Source organism: Alosa pseudoharengus, unplaced genomic scaffold (genome assembly GCF_046254945.1).
Source record: "Alosa pseudoharengus isolate Yale_2024_CS ecotype anadromous, Long Island Sound unplaced genomic scaffold, YU_APseudo_1.1 YU_APseudo_1.1_scf_8, whole genome shotgun sequence".
Lineage (NCBI taxonomy): Eukaryota > Metazoa > Chordata > Actinopteri > Clupeiformes > Clupeidae > Alosa > Alosa pseudoharengus.
The window spans coordinates 14,283,691-14,306,343 of NW_027468870.1; the positions used below are offsets into that span (position 1 = coordinate 14,283,691).

Genomic DNA, 22,653 nt, shown 5'->3' on the forward strand with positions numbered 1-22,653 from the left:
AATGATGATTGGAAAGTCCGATGTTAGCTTTGATATAATCCACTGCTATAATTCTGCACGCCATTTACTAAAATAACATTTCACATTTAAAACTTGTAAGGCTCCATCTCTGGTTCTTTACTTTTGTGACAATAACAAACAAAGGTGGCATAAAGTAAAGCACCGCGAGGACAGGAGAAAAAGAGAGGGAGAAGCGATAAACTGACATTTTACCACTAGACCAAATATACGACTGCCATCACCTCTGCAGTGCAGGCAGCCCAGCTCTTGCTGGGGAATCGGTGAAAAAGCATCCATTTGAATTAACAGCCCACCCACTGCGAAGGATCATCATTCACAGCTTAATGGCTTCAAGATGAACATCCCTGTGCCAAGCCATGCTGTTCTTGGAGTAGTGTGTGTGTGAGAGGGAGATGCGGTGCCTGTCAGATCGGGGTGTGAGGAGAGGAGATGCGAGGTTTTGGAGTGCACACACACACATCTACATGTATTAATTTAGCTGACACTTTTATCCAAATCGACTTACACAATGAGGAATAACATTCAAGATACGACACAGAGGAGACTACAACAATAAATAGTACTATGCAGAAGAGACCTTAGGTAGCAAATACTACAACAAATATAGCTGCAAGCAGCAATGAGGGGGGCAAGCAGTTAGGCTGGAGTTGCTATGGAAACTCAATGCTGTTACATCAGTTATATGTATATTTCAAGAGATTCTGGAAGCTAGAGAGACACACACACACACACACACATACACACACACACACACACACCTACATACACACACCTGACTCCTCTGCATACACCGACACATATCTACAGTGGGTGCAATTGGGCACCAGTGCATACACTCATCTGTACATAGCGGATGGACAGCTAACCCTCAGTGTTTTGGTTTACATCATGCTCGGATCGACTTCGAACATTAATAACGGAATACCAGTTGGGTTTGTGTTGAGCCCCACTCTCTCTACAACTATCTCAAACTCGGCTTTGGACAGAAATACACAGCCTGAGTAACATTTTAATAACACACTCAGGCATGGCAACATACTCACAAAAACTCTCTCACACACACACACACACACACAGAGGCACACACAGCATTTTCCGGTTTGTGACTACCAGTGACAATGCCTGAACTCTTCCCCAGTCTCAGGGGACTCCCAGGATACCATGATTGAGAGCAGACAAGTGACTGAGAAAGACAGGCAGAGAGAGAGAGAGGGAGCGAGAGAGAGAGGGGGGGGGGTGTCGACCACTGTTAAAAGTTGTTAGAATTTCATTATTGAGTGTCGAGCCGGCCGAGCCACCATGGCATCACATACTCCATCTACTCCACAAAGTGCCTCTCCTCCGCCAGGGACCAAGCCTCAGCCTGCATTCTTGCACTGTTGCACTGTTTGACTTACTCATTTGCACCATCGCCATGACACTCATTCACAAAGAGGACCTTACCTTACCTTATGCACAGAAGACCACAGGCTCAGTCCCTGCTTCAGTCATTGCAAGCGCACCTGATTGATTAATCACCCACTATGTGGATACTGTTTTTAAGAATTGATTTAGATTAAGTTTTATTTAGTATAATTTGTATTTTAGTATATTTAGTATATTCTTTATCTTTTACAGTCCTTATTGCTTAGTTGTGTTTTTTATATGATATACTTTTAATTACTTTTTCTGCTGTTAGTGAATGTGTGTGTGTATGTTGTCTGTATGCTACTGTGACCTTGAATTTCCCCTAGGGATCAATAAAGTATCTATCTATCTGTCTATTCAACTGTGCTCCTCTGCCCCATCACCACAGTGAGGCAGCCAACACCTGCAGTGTCATTCACATGCAAATGAGACGACGGGTCCTGTCTTTCCATGTTGAAGTTTTATTTACCATCTTCCCAAAAGGAGCTCGTTAAAGTCCTCTGGTTTCATGTAATGTCTTGACAACAACGGTTGCCAAAAAGCACAGGTATTATCCAGATGCGTTCAAAAACACAGGGTGGGCAGTGAAGCACTTCAGCAAAAGCTTGTTCTTACCAATTTGGCACATTTTGAATCAGGCCGATACAGTAGAGTAGTAGGCATTTAGCTTCAATGTCTCATAGCTAGACCAAAAATGTGGTCTCTCTTTCTGTTTTTCTGAAGTGGCTTCTCGCACTTTCGTCTGAAATTTGGTGTACACAATGTCCAAAATTACTGGGCATTCACTGGAATGAAAGAATGTATGCTGCTGCATATGTTTTGCTACTTTGCAAGAAGACCAGAAAAATGAAAGGTCATTTTTTCCAGAGTAGTTCAAAGGGAATCAGACACATGCCTGCAAGAATGTGGGGGAAACATTTTTATAAGCAACATTCCTCTGTGACAAATACTGCTCTGAGAATACCCAATGAGAACAGGGGATTAAAAGAGTGTCCTTCAGTGAGCAGTGTGCGCAAGCAGAATACCAACACAATGGTCCAGACCTCAAAATCTGAACGCACCTCCACCAACCATAACAAATCTATGACACACCTCTCCAGCCAAGGATTGATGTCGGCATCTGAGAGTTTAACCAGAGCTGACACTTTAGTATGGCGCGTTAATCACCAAATCGGAGCTCATATCGACATGCCGGACAGGACGCCCGCAATGTGCTGACGCTCCGTTGGCAGCGCCGAAAGCAGCGCGGATGATTAAAGGGCTGGTGCCAGGCCGCTAAAATGTCAGCTCTGGACGTCACGTAATTGGCTAAAATGAGATCCGAGAGGTGATGGATTTTGATAATTGTCTGTTCGGTTCTGTTTGCCTCTGCGCCGTGCGCGTGCCGCCTTGCATACTAATGACTGAGGCTTCCATTAAGGGGGGGGGGGGGGTGGGGGGGACTCGGTAGCCAGACCTCACAATTACCGGGGTGCCTCTGAGGCATGTTGATCAGTGCTAACATTTACACAATTAAGAGTTTCTACCCACAGGCCAAGAGCAGGGGAGTCTCTACTGCCTTTTTGTTTTATCCCCACCCACTTTACCAGTGTTGCACTCAAATATACAAACACACACACACACACACACACACACACACACACACACACACACACACACACACACACACAAACATGGCCACATCCACACAAAAGAAAATCTCTTAAGCAAAGTACGACAAAAATAAGTGCTATTCCTCCTTGTTATTGGCCTTCGAGCCCTCTGAAATTTGACTCTCATTAGCCAGTGGTTGCAAACTGCAGTAACATACGTGATGGGTCACAAGTAACATACGGGATGGGTCACAAGTAACATACGGGATGGGTCACAAGTAACATACAGGATGGGTCACAAGTAACATACAGGATGGGTCAAGGGCGTGCTGGGTCACGAGGGCCAGCTGCACGGCACGGACTTGGGTCATCAATCAGGACTCGATCTGGAATTTACCCAAAAGAGCTGTTGCTAAAAGTCGGTGGGCAGTAGCTTTTGCTGGCAAAATAAATCATACAGTGCTGACAGATGTGTAAATAATATACACAGAGAATATGAAATGAAGCCTGACATCGCACACTGGAGGGTATATTTTGCTGACTTTATTTGGCGTGAACAACGCGTTTCGCAAGTTGCTTCATCAGGTTCACGTTCTTGCATTGTATGCATATTTAAAGTGTATATGAGTTAATTATTATACTGTATGCAGTGCATTGGAGCTATGCAAAAAGGCACATTAACAGCCCCACATGAGGGTTTCTACTGCACCATGAAATGCTATTACATGGTCTTCATACATATGTTTTGGAAATATTCTCAACATGGCTGCGTGTACATGGCTCAATGGCCTGAGATCAAATGTTTATTAAATATAGACTATTTTGTGGTGCTTGCACTTGTAAATGACCTCTTTGGGGTTATTTCCGTGCTACTAAATATCAAATCAATAATATCAATACAGAATCCATGTAGAGGATAACACTTGAAACCAAGAAAGGGACAACAGTATCCTTTGCCAATATTCAATTTACTTGACACAATAAGTTCCGTGAAGCCTCTTGATAGGCAATATTGATTCCGTAAAGCCATATTGAAAATGTTAATTGAAGTAGTTAAAGCTATTTATTTCTCAATCTAACACAATCTGCACAGTTGCAAAACTGTCTTAAAGGATATCTGGCCTTTTTCAACAAAATCAGTGACCTTGTGTGCAGTAGTAAAGTGAATATGTGCCTTGTGGGAGAAAAATGGCCACTAGAAGGATGTGCTCATATCGAGATCTTAATCGACTATCCTTAAGGGAGCTTATCTGAGGTAGGCAGAGCCGCCCTTTTCAGAAACATGAGAGAGCAGCTGCAGTGCGGCAAACATGACCACCAACCACTGGGGTCCAGTTTGGGAACACAAATAAGAACTTGAGTTTTTATGTTGTCTCGCTGAAACACACCCTACCAGTGGAAGTCATTGGAGGATAATATCAGATAACTCGACACAGCAGACTCCCCTTGTTGATTGGCTTGTGTTGCTTTTCAAACAGTTTGACACGTTCAAAGTTCCACATTTGGATGAGTGTACCATGTACTAAGCATGTTTGTTAGGCAAGGTCTCTGGCCACTGTCCTGAAACGCCATATGCAGGAGTCACTGCGCAGTGCGCAGACAGGATATGTGCAGGCACTACCATGTATTCCTTACTAAGAAGGAAGACAGGTGGTGATAGGGTAGGAGATGGGTTTATTTTGCCTGTGTAGGGCCCCCAAAATGTCCATTGAACACACCAATTTAAAACACCCTTAAGTGAGCTGTGCTCTTAGAGTAATTAGTGTATTAGCCACATTGTGTATAAGCCGCAGGATAGTGTTTTATGCAAGTAAAAAAAAAAACAAAACCATATTAATACCATATTAACTGCCCCCGTGTATTAAAGGTGCCATGTGTAAGAATTGAGGTAAAAATATCCAAAAAATGAGCTACACACATCAAAAGAATGAGAAGAAATAAGGGCGATGATGTCATAAAAAAAATGACAAGGTATAGTGCTGCAGAGATATCAACCTGAATTAGCATGCTAAATTACTAGCCACAGCCCGACAGGTGTCATAATACCAGTTTCAGCCATGGGAGGCGGTATACATACCCGCCAGCCAAACTGCAATACACGTTTCTCGGTTGTTACTCTAGGGTAGACCAACTCACTTTCTGGAGGTATACTGCCCCCATCGTTTATGGAATGTGGAGTATGAATTGATTTTTTGGCGGACATTACACATGGCACCTTTAACCTCATAGCTGAAGAAATTTAGCAAAATCAATGTGGCTAATAGTTGAGAAATTAAGGTATACTTAATCAGGTTGAATATAAAGCTGTGCTCTCAAATCCCCCAATGTGATTAGCATGGACTGGTCATACTGGAAGACACTGGCCATCATAGTTTTCCACTAGAATTTCCACCACTCATTAAAAATGAATGAGGCACCCTACCATTGACTCCCTGTCACAAAATACCTCAGCTCTTGTAAGTGCTGTCAATCACACAAATATATGTTGACAGATTGCCAAGGATGACTCAAATCTGTCCCTTTTAGAGTCTTTAGAGTTGGAGATAGTTGTCAACATTAATCTCCAACTTTGGTAATCGGTTTATCAATAAAACGTTCACAATTCACACTTAAACTGCAATATTTTCTATTCTATTTCTATTTCAATATTTTAAACTAATCAAGAAAATAATCAACAGATTAATTGACTAAAATAATGGCATCAGAGACTGATAAGGTTAGCTTCTAGAAAATGAATAAGCTCAAGGCGTGATTTCAGACTCAACCTACAGGTTAGGTGAATACAATCACAAGACGTGATTAACATAACATTAGGTCAGAGACTGTGTTCTGTATGAGCAACTGATAGCCTCATACAGGTAGGTATTGAATACACCCATTATGTAAATGTGTAGAATTGTCATGATCTGGTCCAGGATCTTGTGATCCTGTCTGTGTTTTTCCTGTGTTCTGTTGTGATCTATCTCATGTTTTGTGTGTGCCGTGTTCCCTTGCTGTCCACTCTGTGTTTTGTCCTGTTGTACTTCCTGGTTTCTGTTAATTGAGTTATTTCCTGCACACCTGTTCCCACCAGTCTACTAAACACTCTCTCTATTTAAACCCTGTCTCTTCTGGTGTTCTTTGCTGGATTATGTTTGAGTCTATCAGTCACTTAACGTAAGTCCTTGTCATGCTCAATTCAAGTATCTCCAGTGTAGTTTGTCTTGTTTTTTCCGTTCTAACACCTTGTGATTTTTTTTTTTTACTGTTTTATGGATTCCTTTTTGCCTTTTGGAAGAGTCTGATTTTTGGATTTCTTGTTCTTCTGAGTGTTGGACTGTTTTTTCCCTGCCTTTTGTGAAGTTTGATCCTGTCCTGTCTGAAGTCCCTTGTTTTGAACTGCCTTTTTGAGTTAAGTTTTAACATTAAAGTCCCTTTTTTTTCTATTCCTGTTTTGGTGTCTGCTATTGGGTCCAATCCTACACACCGGTCCCTGGACCGTGACAAGAATAAGCAAAGCAATTCTTACCTTTGCCAATTACAAATACCCAGATAGCAAGAGGCTGGCGGACCACTGTCAGTCCATTGGGGGCATAGCTAGCAGTCCGCTGGCATTTTGCTCATTGGTTCTCTGGCGGTCCGCTGGCGGACAAATTGCCCAATATTTTGCCACTACTGGTCTAAAATCTTTTTCATTTGTTCAGTTACAGTATACTCCATATATCATTTTATTAACTTTTCTTAATATTCATGACAAATTAAATTTAAAGAGATGGTGGTCCAATGGCGGACCATAAGTGGCACGCCACCGGCGGCATACCACCAGCGGTCCAATCTGATTTTGTTATCTGGGTACAGGCTTAGATAGTCACTTACGGAGCTGAATTAAAAAAAATATATGCCTATTAAAGTAACAGTAAGCAGCAATTTGCTACTTTTTGCTACTTTTACATGTTTTCATTGGCAGCTAATTTTGATCCTCTTCAGTTCATTTTGATTCAACCGATACAGGGGTGAAAATGCCTCTGCACTCAATTGGATAGACCTAACCAATCAGAGTAACTAAATAGCTTACCATGAGCATACCTTGTAGGAATAACACCCGAACCATCCTTCTCCACAAATGTCTTAACATTGTTTTCTGGTCTTGTTTTAAAGTGATTGCGCTGCCAGATGCAATAACGAAATCTACAGTAAATGTCTAGCTTCTAGCGACAGCGCTTTTGCTGTTGCTAACAAAATCAGCCAAGTGTGCTCAGATGATGTGATAGACAAGACACTGTTGCTCATACTGTATGTCCATTATCGTACAAAGTTCGTCCAGACAATTTGATTAGTCCGAACAGCTCTGATTCAGACATAGTTGCTTCACAGCAGAACAAGTCCAGACCGAACTTCCGACCTCAAACGACCTGTGGCCGTGGCTAAGTGCGGGCTGGCTTTCCAGACTAAGACTTTGCAACTATGTCAGCAAAAGACACCAGTCATGCTAGCAAACTTTTAGCCTAGCTGTTGATGACTTCTGCATGCCTTTTAGGTCGTTAGCTTGCCAGTCATAAACCAAAACACTTTAGTGTTGCTTGAAATTCTATCATTTCACTAGCCACACTTCCACATGCTGTTGAGCAATTTGAGCAATTTGACATCACATTTTTCAGATTCAGGTTCCCAAAGAGTGAACGACACCTGCCCATGAAGACATTGTTGTTATCATGCCAATGCTACATTTATTATGACCGCCGCTAGCGAAGCTAGCGAAGCGGTCATATAGGGATTGTCAAAGTTTTTTTTTTTTTTTTTTTCCCGTCATCTACTTCCTGAATTTTTGGTCAACGATACCCGGGACACCGAACCACCGGGGCACATGAAATTTGGTGGGTATGTAGCCCCACTAGACTTTTACGAAAAATTTCGTTTCGTCCCCGGGGTCCACTCCCCCCCCGTGCTGGGCCCCCCGAACCGCAAAAAAAGCAGTTTTTCCTAAATAACTACCTGAACCGTGGCACCGAGGATGAAGAATCTTTTATGGTATGTTGGTCTCAAGGGCCCACATCAATCTGGCCCATAATCACTCATTTGTGATTTGCACCCCCCCGGTAAAAAATGAAAATGCAATATTATTCTGCTTTAATCGTCCCTATCTTCAGTTAAGATGTTCAGAACTGCACCAACTTTTATGTGTATGATTGACCTGGCATTCTCTGGGGGTATGCCAAGTTTCGTAGAATTTCATCCATGGGGGGGTCTTTAAAAAAATAGATTATGTGTACATTTAGTGACTGTACACTCATTGGCCTGTAGATGGCGGTGCACACATATACACATGCACACACACACAGGCACCCACATACTATCGGTATTAGAACGGCTGATACATAATTACAAATTCAGTAGGATTAAAAGAAAGCCAAAATAAATATTCATCATCATCATCATCATGGCTGCATTTCCAGTATTGGCGATAAGTAGTCGTTTGTCCACTAGATGGCGCATCGTTGCAGTGAGACGTAATTTTGTTGGAAGTTAAACGTGGGTTGGAATACAATGGCCGCTTCCTACAAGGACTATAGTTTACCGCAGAGAACGTCTAATAAGGATAGGATGATGTTCACATGAAATGTAATTCCCATTTCTTCTTGAAGCCGAAATAAATCTGAGGATGTTTATCGGACATGCTTGGTTTTTACTGCAGGTACGTTAATCTTATAATATCAATAAGGACCTAGGCAATGTTACCGTTAGCGTTGGTTGAGTGATGGAGGCCAATTTGATTGATTGCATTTGTAGAAAACTATAAATGCGGTTATACCAAGCAAATTGATAACAGCACTGTAATTGTATCTTTCGACTGTCATTTGTTGCACGTGCTACAAAAATCATTCTGTGCAATGGAAGATTTACCAACGTTACACCGATCTGATACAGTTTTGCCTACATGCGTGAGACTGAGACGCCTGTTTATTTTGTTTGAAGTGCGTGCAGGGTCTGAGAGGGGAATCGATGTGCTTTGATTCCAGCTTGGTAGTTGTAGTCTGTGAAATTAAAAAGCACGTGTGTGTGAAGTATCCAAACAATGACACCTTCATTTCATTTTATGGCTGCTTTAGCAACACACCATAAGCTACTGTGTAGGCTAGTGGGTCCCATTTAGAGGTGGCTACTTCATTCGCGCTTTCCTTGACTCATGGAGCTGCGTGAATTTTATTACAACTTTTCGCCACGATATGGCAATTTAAGTCCGCTTGATACTGTAAGGCTTAAGCCATTGGTTTCCAAAGGAGATTTTATTTGTGTCGCCAGCATAGCTTATTGACAATTTATGTTGTAAATAGGCCTACCTTATAAGCCTACCTGTAGCTTAAGGAAGCTAACAGCTTTCTATTAGGATCTAGTTTGTTAGTTACAGTTTTGTCATAACTCCCTGATGCATTTTTGCATTTAGAATAGCCAGAGCGTGAACAATATCGGGTGCCTATGGACTAGGCTCGCTTGGTGAACCCAGCCTGATCTGCCCGCTATTTATTTTTTGATTTCTTAAAAGATTGAGCTTGGTCTGGTGAAAGCCAGACTAGCCATGGACCTCAGTTACACAATGCAAGGGAACATGAATCAGCCTATATTTGCACGAACAATAACGGACAACAGCTCTTCAACTTTGGCCCGTTAAAATGTGTATGAACAGTCTAGCGACGCATTTCATCAAGGCCCATTTGGACATGTCAGTTATTTGCACCACTAGTAAAACAGCATTTCGTTTCAGACTACTGTTACTTAATTTGTGCATTAACAATAACGTTTCAGACTACTGTTACTTAATTTGTGCATTGACAATAAAGTATTACATGAACTAAAGATGACTAAAATCTTATGTAGAAGAAGAAACATTCACAAAAAAATCCATCCATCCAAAAATGACCTTTGTTTTTGATAGCTGTTGAAAACGGCTGAGATGTTTTTGTAAATAAATAAATAAATAAACAAATAAATAAATAAATAACATTATGCTGATACCTTTTGCTTTTCCCAAATACAATGTAGCCTACAGGTGTAAGTGACCTTTCATCAATCCAGTTGCAATGGATGAACTGTGATGAACTGCCCTACTTGTGATTGTTTAGAGATTTTAAAGGTTTTATAACAATGCTACATCTTCTTTGGCTATTCTACAATCTATTCACCTTTTCAGCACCAGTAGGCTACTTTCTGTGCAGCCGCACACACACACTCAGGCATGCCAAACAAGCATACACAAAAGTTTCAAGAGTGGGGGATGGAGTAAAATATGGAGACAAATTGAAGTGTGCTTTATTTTCGCGGAACGGATGTACAGGACTGAGCGGCGGTCATATTTTGTACCGCTATGCGGTACATCTAGTCTTTTTGGTGGTTGTGTTTCCTCCTCTTAAGCTCTAATGTGATCTGTAATATCAATAGATACTGATAAGTAGTTGGTATTGGTACTGATAAGTAGTTGGTATTCATTTAATTGACAGCTAAGTAATGAAAACCTTACAAACATCTAATAAAAGGCAGTCTTAGAAGCAAAATATGAAATCTGATTATCTTGGAATTGCATTAGATGCAATGAAACCACTGTTGTGCAATATATGCTGCACTAATTCTTTTTTTTTAATTTACAATGTTTGAAGATGGAATTTCACTGGCACTGCCACGTTAGAAATGTCCATTCACAGTAGGAAAGCACAATACCAAATACCAGCAAACTAGCTAAATACAACGGCCTGGGTAAATTTGGCCATTTCTGCTGCCAAATTAGTGCCCCCCAGTCATTTCCTATTGATACATTTGCCAACTTCCTCTATTTGTGTGTTTTCTTTAACAGTGTTACTCTAACTTGTTTTTATTCTTTTTTTCTCATAAATAGGCATTTGAACTCACTGACATTCAATAAAGCATATTTCCAGGCACTGGGGAAAATGCCAATTTCTGACCGGTGCCCTCTCCTCATTTTGAAGAGCCTCTCTGTAATCCTGTGCTGTAAATAGACCCTGATGAGCAGCTCCCTCACACACTGGGCAGCAGGGAAACATACGCTTCTTTCTATGCCGTACAGGCAGCATCCCTCCCCACAGCCTCGTAGACCCATCTCTGCAGCACTTCTCTGCTCCGCTGCCCGCACAGATCTACAGCAGGTGGCCTAATGGTGTGTCTTGACACACACACACACACACACACCCACACACACGGGGTGTCTTTTCACACATACACACACACACACACACACGCATAAGGGGAGTGAGGACAGCTAGCGCAGCGTTCATGGCTCAGAGGTGCCGTAGAGAAGTAACCGCAGAGAGCTGTGGAATCTGCAGAGAGGTCTGTGAATGTGGTCGAGATACGCCAGAATTGGGCTAGATTTTCTAGGCTGTGAGAAAGTTATGCGCCTTTAGACATGGGGGATGACACTGAAAAGAGTTCTTTCCTGTGTCTACATCATCTGGAAATGTCTGCTTTGACATAACTAAAAAAAGTATTGAAAAACATTCCTGACATTAAGTGTAGGTGCAAGACAGATATTCACATTTTCAACTAATATAGCACTCTTAGATGTCTCAGGTCAACTTCAGGCCTAAAGCTATGGGAGAAACTCTGAGAATTCCTCAATGTTTCTTATATTATGCTTTTGATATCAGACATTATACTAAGGCAAATTATACTAATAATGCATACAGCAATCCCAGTCCTTCAGCTGTTGTCATCAGATCAGACCCTTAAACTTGACCCTTATTTTGATGTGTTTATATTGATATGGTAAGGTTGTCAGTGTTAGGTGTTTGATGCTGCAAACAAATGCTCTTTTTAAAATCACAGTTGTATATAAAAGGAAATTCCATGTAACAGGAAAAAAAGCTTCGTTGTCATTGGCAGGAACTCTCAATGTTTAAAATAAGACCAACTGTCACCGAAAAATGAATTACTATTGGCAGTAAATGATCATTACGATGCAGTAGTACTGTAATTTCCAGTTAGAGGTCTTCCAATTTTATCCACACCTTGAAGACTAATCACACTTGATTTATTGCTAATTCACATAATTATGACTTTTTCCAAGGCTCTTGGCATTAATATCTAGCCTACATTTAAACCATATGGACCCCATTTAAAGCAGTAAGATCATTAGATACAGTTAGGCCATTATAAGTAATTGATGTCTATTATAACTACAAGCCATTACGGGGCTTAGGTAGGGTTAGGGTTGTGGTAGGTTTTAAGGTTAGAATTACTCACTTGTGTACATATGTGCTTATAAAGCCTCGGATCCATTATTAACTACAGCACTTAACAGCTACCGGTATTACCCTCTACTTGAGGACATTTTATAGAAAATGGGGACCTCATTAATTCTATAGTATTACAGAGTGTTATAAAGAACTAAATCTCATAAAATGATAACATTATAAAGCTGTTAACTTCATATTTGTATTTATCTAGAAAGCAGAAGAGCTGCGTAAACAAAAAACAACTCATAGGTTCCACATTCAATATTCCACAGGAGTCCACACTGAATCTCTACCACCTCCAGAGACAGCAAACACAGAGAGTGGTTGCTGTGCTGGTGGACTGGTTTTAGATTTTTCTGTGGGCGGAGTAATGGCCCTATGAGTGTGGATATCGGAGGGTGTAGCTGTTTGACCCAAACCCCAACCCTTCTCATCTCTCTGTCTCTTTCCATCTGCGTTCCTATCTCCTCCATCTCTTTTTAACTCCAATATTTATCTATCCCTGTCTATCCTGATCCATCTTTCTTTTTTTACACTTGTTCTCTCTCCCTGCTACCTTCTCTCTTTCTCTCTGCCCATTTCTCTCTTTCGTCTCTTCACTCTCTGCCCTCTTCATTTCCCTCTCTCTCTCTCTCTCTCCTGCATTATGTAGCATGCGGTGTGGCTACCCCGGCCTCCCCTTGACACGGCGGATCAGGGAGCAGCTGGACCTAGCAGGAGCCGGCGCTAGGGCTGTCACTTCTCATCTGACCGCGGTCCGATCAGCATCAGCTGTGTCAGCAAGATGCCACCCGACCGACCGGCTTCTGTCCCGAGACCTCTCTTCTCTCCCTTTCCCCACCGGCCATCAGCCAGCCGCTCTGCCCCAGGAAGGAGCCCCTCGTCAGGGCACTGAGTATCTCATCTGCCTGCTGTGCGCTCCCATGGTGATGGTGGTGATGAGGCGAGGACACCACTCACTGTTCGTAGCTTGAGGGTGGGGTGGGGTGAGGTGGAGGAGGAGGAGGGTTGTGTGTCACACAGATGTGCCTTCAACCCCATCTGCCAGGGCCCATTAGGTGGTGTGTTTGTTACGTTAGGGGGCAGCTAATAATATTCTCCGCCACAGATGAATAATCACTGCCACACAACAAAAAGGCCGGGTGGGTGTCTGTGCGCAAGATGAAGTGCTACCCCTCCTCATCATTTAAGTTAAATATCTAGGTCGTCACCACAATCGGGGGCAGGGCAGATTTTTTTTTTCATTGAGGGTAAGAAAAGGTTATATGCTCAGTAGCACAAGGGAAAAACATTAGACCTAGCAATGCTATGATTTACCTCTTTCTCTCACACCTCTATCACTCTCTCCCACCCTCGATCCCACTCTCACTTATGCTCACGCATTGAGACCTCCACCTGTCACCACCAGTGATTGATTATCAATCACTCTAACCATGCGACAAATTGGTAAATAAATTTGCCTGCGGAGGGATAGCACCCGGAGCAGAGCAGCCAGCCAGCTAGCCAGCCAGTGAGGCGGGGCAGTGAAGCCTGTAAATAGCAACTGGTGCAGGCTGCCGAAGGTCCTCCACAGGGCCAGCCTGACAGAGTGGCGCACAAACAACGCTGTGCCTTTTCAACTGGCCCCGGCCCCAGCAGGGCCTCCCTGGCCACCAGCACACTCACACACTCACGGGCGGCTGCTCTGTGCCACTTATCTGTCGCATGCAGAGAAAAAGTGCTGTTAATAGTCAGAGGTGTCTTGCTGACAGACATTATGTGTGTGTGGGCGGGCGGGTGTGTCACAAAAGATCAACTGGGGAGATGATGCAGGAAGAAAAATAACAACTTTGTGGTTCCTGAGCCACTTGTTTTATTACAAAATGCCAGGCAATGGTCTCTCAATTCTTTGAATGGAAAAGCTTTAGCATGCAGTTTGTTGTATGAAGGCCACTAGAAAAGTGTGATCCTTGGGCTTCAATGTTGTTTGATTATCATACTGTGTTTCATGAACATGCAGTCAGAATAATAGATGCATGCCTTTGCCTCTGTAGAATACTTTAATGGCATGAACACAGCACTTGAAAAAGGGCTTTGCCCAAAACGACTCTACCCACCACCCTGATAATACGACCGCACTCCCTGGGGGATAAATTACTTAGCAGTCTTTGATCCGAGAGCCAGGGACACAGCCTCAAATAAGCAAGGCTTCCTCTTACTTCACACCACCAGCATGGGTGGGAAAAAACACACCGAGACACCAACATTCCCATTCAGCTAATGCTGCCCTTTTTTCCTGAAGTGGCGAACGAAATGTGCTAGTAGCAGCCTCAGCTCCACGCCGATGGGAAGTGTCAGATGTTTGTGAGGAAGTCTCGTTTGCGATGACACCTATAATAGCCTTGCCATGGTAGGTACTAGTGTGGCCATTCTCTGCTGCCTTTGGCGGTGTCTGTGCACCAGAGGCACGCCATTACAAGCTGTCAATGGTGAGTGGGTGGTGTTTTGTTGCATCATAAAAAAAACGTTATGAGAGCCATTACTGGGGCCCCATCATCTCTTGCTACTTCACTGAGATTGCTGTTGGGAAAGAGAGGATGACAGAGAGAGGCCCAGGGAATGAGAGCAAAGGAGAGAGTGAGACAGAAAGAGACACTCACACAGAGAATAGGGGGGGGGGGGGGGCACTGGGAGCTCTCACCACGGAGAGCTTCATCTCATTTCTGTGTAGGAGTCTTACTTAAAGCTTTTCAACAGGACAAGAAATGGAGCCGGGTGTAAGCACTGCCTCATACACAAGTGGGGAAACCATTCCTCTCCAAATCCTCGAGGGGATATGAAGGGAGCCCTAAGTGCAAAGGTGTCCATGGCACTGTGTACGTAAGCCATCCATTTTTAATAATTTCACTATTTCTGAGGAAAAGGCAAGTCTCTATTGTCTTATTTCAAGCTGCGTGTGCATTTATTGTTACATTCTTGCTCGTGCCGCTCTGCCTGGATTACCTGAGCAGGAAAAACTCACCACAAACCAAGTGTGCCGTCTAGTGGTGACTTCAGAAACAAATCTGAGTCCAGATGGAATTAGCTACTTCTTATGTCCTGTCATGAGTCTAATCTGTTTCGCCACTGGTCTAGTGAAATAACATTAAACTTACGGTAGAAGACATATTCGGTGTAACTTGACCAGATCTTGTCCTCGGTGTGCTGATTGACGAAGGATGCTGTCACCGACGAGTTACAGGCGACCATCTGGAAGCCGCACTCTGACAGCATGTCAAAAGCTCTCTCCAGGTGTTTGAACTTCAGGTAGAACCTTGACGTGTACCTGTCCGGTGTCCGGTCCGGGTCTCGGCTCTCGTTTAGCGTCTCGCCAAAAACTTCTTTCGCCAACGCAATCCTCCCGCATATCAAAATCCTCGGTACCCTCCGAAACTTGGCATCGGTCTGACTCTCTCTCCCCATTGTGCACGAGCCCCTGTAACCGACCGTAATGAAGCCACTCTTTCGGTCAGCCGGCACCAGCGAAGGTGGAGGACACGTCCGTAGGTCGCTGCCCTGTGACCCATCTTCAAAATCACTATGGCAATATTCATCCGGGCTGTGCTTCAAGTCGTCAGGAGATAAAAGCTTTACCAAGTCTGGCAGTTGAAAGTATTCCGCCTCTTTCCTCAATCTCCCCTTTTCAGGGAAATGGTCTGGTAGAACGACTTGCTTATCTCTGAGGTAGTCTAATACATAACGAAATAGAAATCCATCTCTGTCGATAAAGTAGCGCCCTTTAGGGTCTCTTGCTAGGTCATTTGACGGATCCTTTTTCGAGGAGAATATTTTCCCCAAGAGGGAATTCGGGGTACCAATTAATGTCGAATGACGAGTGTAATACACTTGCCCTCCAACATTTAGCTCAACGACTTCAGGGAAACTATTCTGTACAGACCCCTGTTCTTTGGTCGTCGGCTGAGTCCGACAGTTCCCACTCGTCTCAGTCATGAGTGCCCAAAATGTTCACCAATATATTTATAGGAAATGCTCTTCTCAGGAGAAAGTTGGTGTTCTACAGCCCTTAAACAGGCACTACTTGGCTTGTACAGCGAGGGATTCTTGTGCACGCCTTAGCAGTTTATGTCAAACAGTTGTATAGAATACTAATAAGCCCGGCGTCAACCTACCCGTCGAAGTGATATTTCAAGTGGTCCACAAACCTCGCTTTGTCTCTGAAGGGAAAAAATGTGCTGAAATATCAAATGTGTGTGTAAAATGTTTGCATGTTGCAAGCTGGCATCGGTTGCTCAGTCTCCGAAGCCCAGGAGAACAGAGCTTCAGTGGAGGGGAGGGGGGTCCATGGCAAGGTAGCTCTGCACCCAACTACAACAAAAACGGGGTCTGAACGGAGACGCAACAAAACCGCAGAAACTGTACAATCTCTTCCCCAAAGGCACTAGAGAGGGGCGTTGTTGTAATCCACGGCAATTCCTTCAAATTAGATGGTCACTGCAATGTGTAAGTCCACCAAAAACTTTTGAAGTGTGGAGGGATCGTCTCTGGAACACCAGGTATACTGTCAACTTCCCGTCATCAAATCGAATTTCTTTCGTCCGTTTTTACATATAAAAAGCACTGCCCCAAACCTAACTTCAGAGCGGAAACTCCTTGCGAGTGCAAGAGTCGCCCAATCTAACACACCCTCCTTCTCGTCATCACCAGCTCCGTCGAGTGAAATCTCGAATGTGCCTATCTGATGCTGTTTCCTGGTTTATGTTGGTCTTCTCCCTTTGCTCTGAAGTGCAACGCAGATTTTGCCATGGGAGTGCGCGCGCGTTTAGTTGAGGAGAGGGGATGTCAGAGGAGTGGAGGCTGCGCGCCGTGCGCCCTCCGAGCAGGGTGGTGCCACGCAACTGTGTGTGTGTGAGAGAGAGAAAGAGAGAGAGAGAGAGAGAGAGAGAGAGACGCTCAGCTGATGTTGCTTCAGCGGTGCAGGGAAAACCATAATGGATAATAAGAATTACATCATCTTAAAGGTGTGGGCGCGCATGATCGCGTGTGCACGTTTCCAGGTGCTGTGTATTTGAAAATAATAAAAAGAGAAGTTTGTCCCTTTACGTAGACTTACATTAAAGTTGTCAGATTTAATAAAATATGCACCCAGGCGACTAAATGTGTGTAGTTGTAGCTGTGAAATATTAAAATATTATGTTTTAATAATCAGTGTGACAAACTTGTAATCAGCTCAGTACACATCATTATGATGTTTATAGTTGCCAGTCTTCTGGAAAATTCAGAACCATGGACAGCACCTCACTGTACGATACATTTGAACGTTTTTTCTTTCAATTTCACATTAAGGTTGGTTAAGGATGTTAAGGTCTATGTGAATTCGGACCATGCATTTCTTTCTTTCTGTCCATTGTATATGACATATTGTTAAAGAAAATACATGTATTTTACTGCATGGTGTCATGCATAATACAGATGGGGGCATGTAATAGCCATTCATACAATCTAATGACTGCTGTACTGTTTTGGGTCAAGGGGTCTCTTGACAAATGCCGTCATTTCCAAGGGTCTCGCTAGCTAATTAAATCCAGTGCAGTCCAACCCTTCTTGAGGGTTTTTTACTCTGATGCATTAGAATCGTGTGAAGCCATCCTTCAGAGGAAACTAAAGTCTACAATCACACTTGTCTAGTTCTCAGGGATCCTTTGCTTTTAAAAGTAAATTTGATAGAACATTATTTTTGCAATGATTTATTCCTTTTAAAAGGGAAAGAGAGAGTATTTTCAGAAACCTCTGTGCATTCAGTTGGAAGTAGGTCATATCATGAATCCATGCATGCTTTCCTCTGTTCATGTGCCACCCACCTCTTTAACTGGTATAAAGCAGAGCCTTTGCTGTTTTAGATTTCAGCCAGGTGCAGGGATTTGCGACAAAATCATCCGTACTGGATGTTCATTTTTTTCTTTCTAGTGATTCTTTCCCAGCAAATGAGCCTATCCAAGTACAAGATGTGTGTGTTTGAGGGATGAGGAAAGGGGTGGGGTCAAACCGTGTGTGATTGTATGGGTATGTGTATGTTTGTGTGTGTGCGTGTGTGTGTGTGTATGTGTGTCTCAGTGGAAATGTGTGAGTAAAAGAATGAAGGCTAAGGCCGAGGGGGGGGGGGAGGGAGAGAGAGTGGAGTTAGGTGGAGGAACTGAGTGGATGAGTGGAGACAGACAGTGTGTGTGTGTGTGTGTGAGAGAGAGAGAGAGAGAGAGTGAGTGCCTATGTGTGAGACGGAGTAAGAAAGAACATAAGTGAGAGAGAGAGAGTGTGTGTGTGTTTGTGTGTGTGAGTGAGAGAGAGAAAAAGAGAGAGAGAATTAAGCCAGCCAGCTTCTCTTAATCTTTCATTAGACTGTTGTCTTGAACCCCCATCTGTTGAGTTGCCAGCACTCTGAGCCCATCTCATCTCATCTGGCCATCAGCTGATCCTCATCTCCAAGGATGTCCACTCGCTAAGACCTCTGCAGGAGAAATGACTCGCATGTCATCGCACTGTCACTCACAGCTTAGAAAAACAATGAAGCAATAAAGAACTTTCAGGAATTGTAAGCTCTATCGGGTTCCATCAACCGCATTTTATGCTGTATTCGGTTCTAAATGCTTTTTGACTGATTTTGAATTGTGTTCAATTTGTTGGAAGGGGTGTTCCAATGACATGAATTGGCTTCATTCTGCAAAGGAACATTGGTTCATATCACCACACAATCACTGGACAATGAACTCAAGTTCCATGTCAATACACTACTCAAAGAAGACACTTCTCAAAGAAGTTAATGAAAGATGGCATCTTAAACAGTTTCAATGTGATGTATCCCAATGCTGTGCCATGGACATGAGACCAGCTCTGATCGTTTTACTTCAGAGATATGAAAGCTCAAGTAAAACAAATGCTATATTGCCCTGTAGGCAAGATAAATTATATGAGTCTCAGGAGGCTTTGCTGATTTGTACAGTTTATGTGAGCTTTTTCTTCCTCCCTAGGAAATCTGGTAAATGTAGTTCATGCATACCTCATTTTTGGTTCAGTAATAGTTAACAAATTTGCTTAGAGCAAGTTTTTTGCTCAGTCTTTATTTTTTTGGGTCAGTTGTTGTGAATTCCGGCAGAGAGCCAATAATTTAACATTGATTTATTTATACAGAGCAAATAATTAAGCAGTCCACCTAAATGTATTTGCACTGGACATAATTAGCAAAGATTACTCCACAGAAATATCGACATCAGTAGAAATTAAAGTAGTTCACATCTAGCAGAGACTTAAGACTTGGGAGAGGCTACAGTTTCAAGCCAAATGTCAAAGTCAAAAATGCATCCAAAAGTTTGCTATGAGATGAAAACTAAGGCGGACTGTGCTGGAAGTTTGCAGTATAAGACTTTTGACAAAAGGAAGTACATGCAGCATATTTTTATACGGGCAGAAACATTTGCATTGTCAGAGTTTTTTACCCGAGTTCAAATAATATCTTGCTGAAGTAACTCCACCCCACCACCCACAAGGGACACAGTGACAGTAAAAGTCTTTCCCTTTCCTGCTCGTTCACCTTTTTTCAGTATGTATCCTCCACATCCTCTTCCCTCTCAATCGGGCCTCTGGGGTATTATATGTGATCACCCCGTTTCGGCCCCCTCACATGGATTCTTGACATTTGGCCCTAATATAGCTCTGGTGACAGTATCCAAGTGGCAAATAATATCTTTTGCTGTCAGATGATGGTGAGAAGAAAGTGACTGAAAAACCAACTGTCACTGTGGTGTCTGCTTCAGCTTTCATTCCACTTGTGTGACTTTTTATCGTTATGTAACAGAGAATGATGTCTTTACATGTAATAGCCATAGTTTGAGTCACCTGAAGTCTGCAGCAGCTGTGTCAGTCATTAGGCTGTTTGCACACAGTGCCTGTCTAAATTCTCCAAAATCCAGGCACCAGCCATTTCTAGTAGATCTCGAGATGGTCTGGGTCTAAATGTCTCAATCAAATTATAGTTAATCTTCATGAATTAGTTGCAGCCTATCTACAACTCCCTCTCCGACACGTTCCCTTTTTAACATTTCCAGCAGGTGATAGATAGATAGATAGATAGACAGACAGACAGACAGACAGACAGACAGACAGATAGACAGATAGATAGATAGATAGATAGATAGATAGATATACTTTATTGATCCCTGGGGGTCACAGTAGCATACAGACAACACACACACACATTCAATAACAGCACACACACATTCAATATAGCAGAAAAAGTAATTAAAAGTATATAATATAAAAAACACAACTAAGCAATAAGGACTGTAGAAGATAAAGAATATACTAAATATACAAAATACAAATTATGATATGATATGTAAAAAACAGAAAGCTGGCAAATTTGTGAACAGCAAAAGAGGACTGTGAGAGTTGCAAGCAAATCCCTTATATTTGGTGACGCGAGGGGTGTTGGTTTTTCCAGGCTGAGAAACTGCTGTGAATCTCAATCGGAGATGATTTTTCCACTGTGTTCCAAAGCCGGCCATTCTCATTCAGGAGACTCTCATAATGATTTTTACAATTTGATGGAGGAGTGCTGCCCGTATTCCTCTGCATTGATCCTGAAACATGATCTTCCCTGAAGTGTCTTCCGATTCACATCATCTGCTAGCCACAGTTCTGGCCTGCACTTAGCTCATTACTGTAGTTCTAAATGGGGTTGTGAGTGTGTGTGTCTGCCCCTCGTGGGTAAAGAGGAGATCAGGCTTCATAATGTGTTAGTGTGCTGCTACTAGTGTAATAAAATAATCATAAATGTTTTATGATGCCCTATTAAAATCAAAGTAGAAAAGAGGGAGGGAGAGAGAAAAAAACATTTTATGTAAAAAAAGAGTAGATGGAATTATGCTTGAGCAGGGATGGCAACAACATATTCTTGACCAAGCGGCCATGTTCAATCCATCACCTGGCAAATGGCTGGTTGTCAGATTCTCCTCTTACTACGGATACACAATACACACATAGCCTACTCAAACCCTGTCACACACAAACACACTGACACACAAACACAGGCAGAAATAACACACACAAATGCACACAGAAACCCACTACTGCACAAATGGACACATTAACACACATGCACACCCACTGCATGTGCACCACATGCATACACACACACTCATACACACACACACACACATACACTCAGGGCAGGGAAGGAAGGCAGGCACTTTTCCTAGCTAAACTAGGTCCATGTTTTTTCCCTAGAGACAAGCAGTGTGGAGACGGGGCTACATTAAGAGCTCTGGCAGCTGCTGCTGCTGGAGGAGGAACTGAGAGCATGGCAGCGGGGGCAGTTTGAGCATAGATAAGAGAGAGGAGAGAGAGAAAGAGAGGGGTGGAGATGAGGGAGCGAGATAGGAGAGGAGTGGAGAAGGGATAGGAGTGGAGAGGGGAAGAGCAGAGAGGGGAGAGAAGGACAGGAGTGGAGGTGAGGAAGAGAGGAGTAGAGAGGAGAGAGAAAGAGAAGAGAGGAGTGGAGAGGAGAGAGAGGAGTGGAAAGGGGGAGAAAGACAGAAGTGGAATGGAGTGGAGAGAGGAGAGGAGCAGAGAGACAGGAGTGGAGCAGAGAGGAGAGATAGAGAGGAGTAGACATGAGGAAGAAAGAGGAGAGGAGAGAGAGGAGTGAAGTGGAGAGGATAGAAGAGAGAGGAGCAGAGAGGGGAGAGAAAAGAGAGGAGTAGAGATGAGGGAGAAAGGATGAGGGAGAGAGGAGAGAAAGAAAAGAGACAGTAGTGGAGAGGAGAGGAGAGAGAGGGAGGGCAGCTAGGAGATGCAAGGAGGAGTAGAGAGAATGGTGGAAGCAGACTTTCACCTATTGGGATTCTTCGGGGCTTTTTTTCCCTTACTCAGGACATATTGAGGATACAAAATCAGTTAAGTTTTCTTCTATTACAATTTTTTTCAACGTTGACCCCGATTTTGGCTTAAAATGACTGGACTAAAAGGGAGAGGAGTGGAGAAAAGAGAGTAGGGGAGGATGGAGAGAGCAGTAGAAAGAGGAAAGAAAGAGAGGAGTGGAAAGAGGAGAGAGAGAGAAGTGGAAAGAAATAAAAGGGGAGGATGAAAGGAAGTGAGAGATGAGCCATGGAGAAGGAGAAGAGGAGCAAAATTAGGAGAATGGTGGAATTAGAAAAGGAGGAAGAGAGGGGCATAGTGAAGAGAGGAATGAAAAGGGAAGCTAGAAGAGAAAAGAGAAGACTGATTAGGGAGAAATCAGGGGAGAGAGAGGAGAGAAAGTGGAACAGAATGAGGAGAGGAGAGAGCTGGGGAGTGGATCGGGAGGGAGAGAGAGGGGAGGAGGAGGGGAGATGGCTCGGCTCGTCCGACTGGCTGTGAACAGACAGAATGGACAGCAGATTCAG

General features: G+C 43.1%; 1 protein-coding gene across 1 annotated transcript in view; it reads right to left on the bottom strand.

Annotated features, from left to right (window-relative positions):
* The window catches only part of kctd16b (potassium channel tetramerization domain containing 16b), a 53,565-nt gene extending 37,355 nt beyond the window's left edge, over positions 1-16,210 (bottom strand). Inside the window, exon 1 of the mRNA XM_076273838.1 lies at positions 15,376-16,210. Within this exon, the coding sequence (XP_076129953.1) occupies positions 15,376-16,210 (835 nt within the window). The remainder of the gene's footprint in view (positions 1-15,375) is intronic.
* Positions 16,211-22,653: the final 6,443 nt, after the last annotated feature.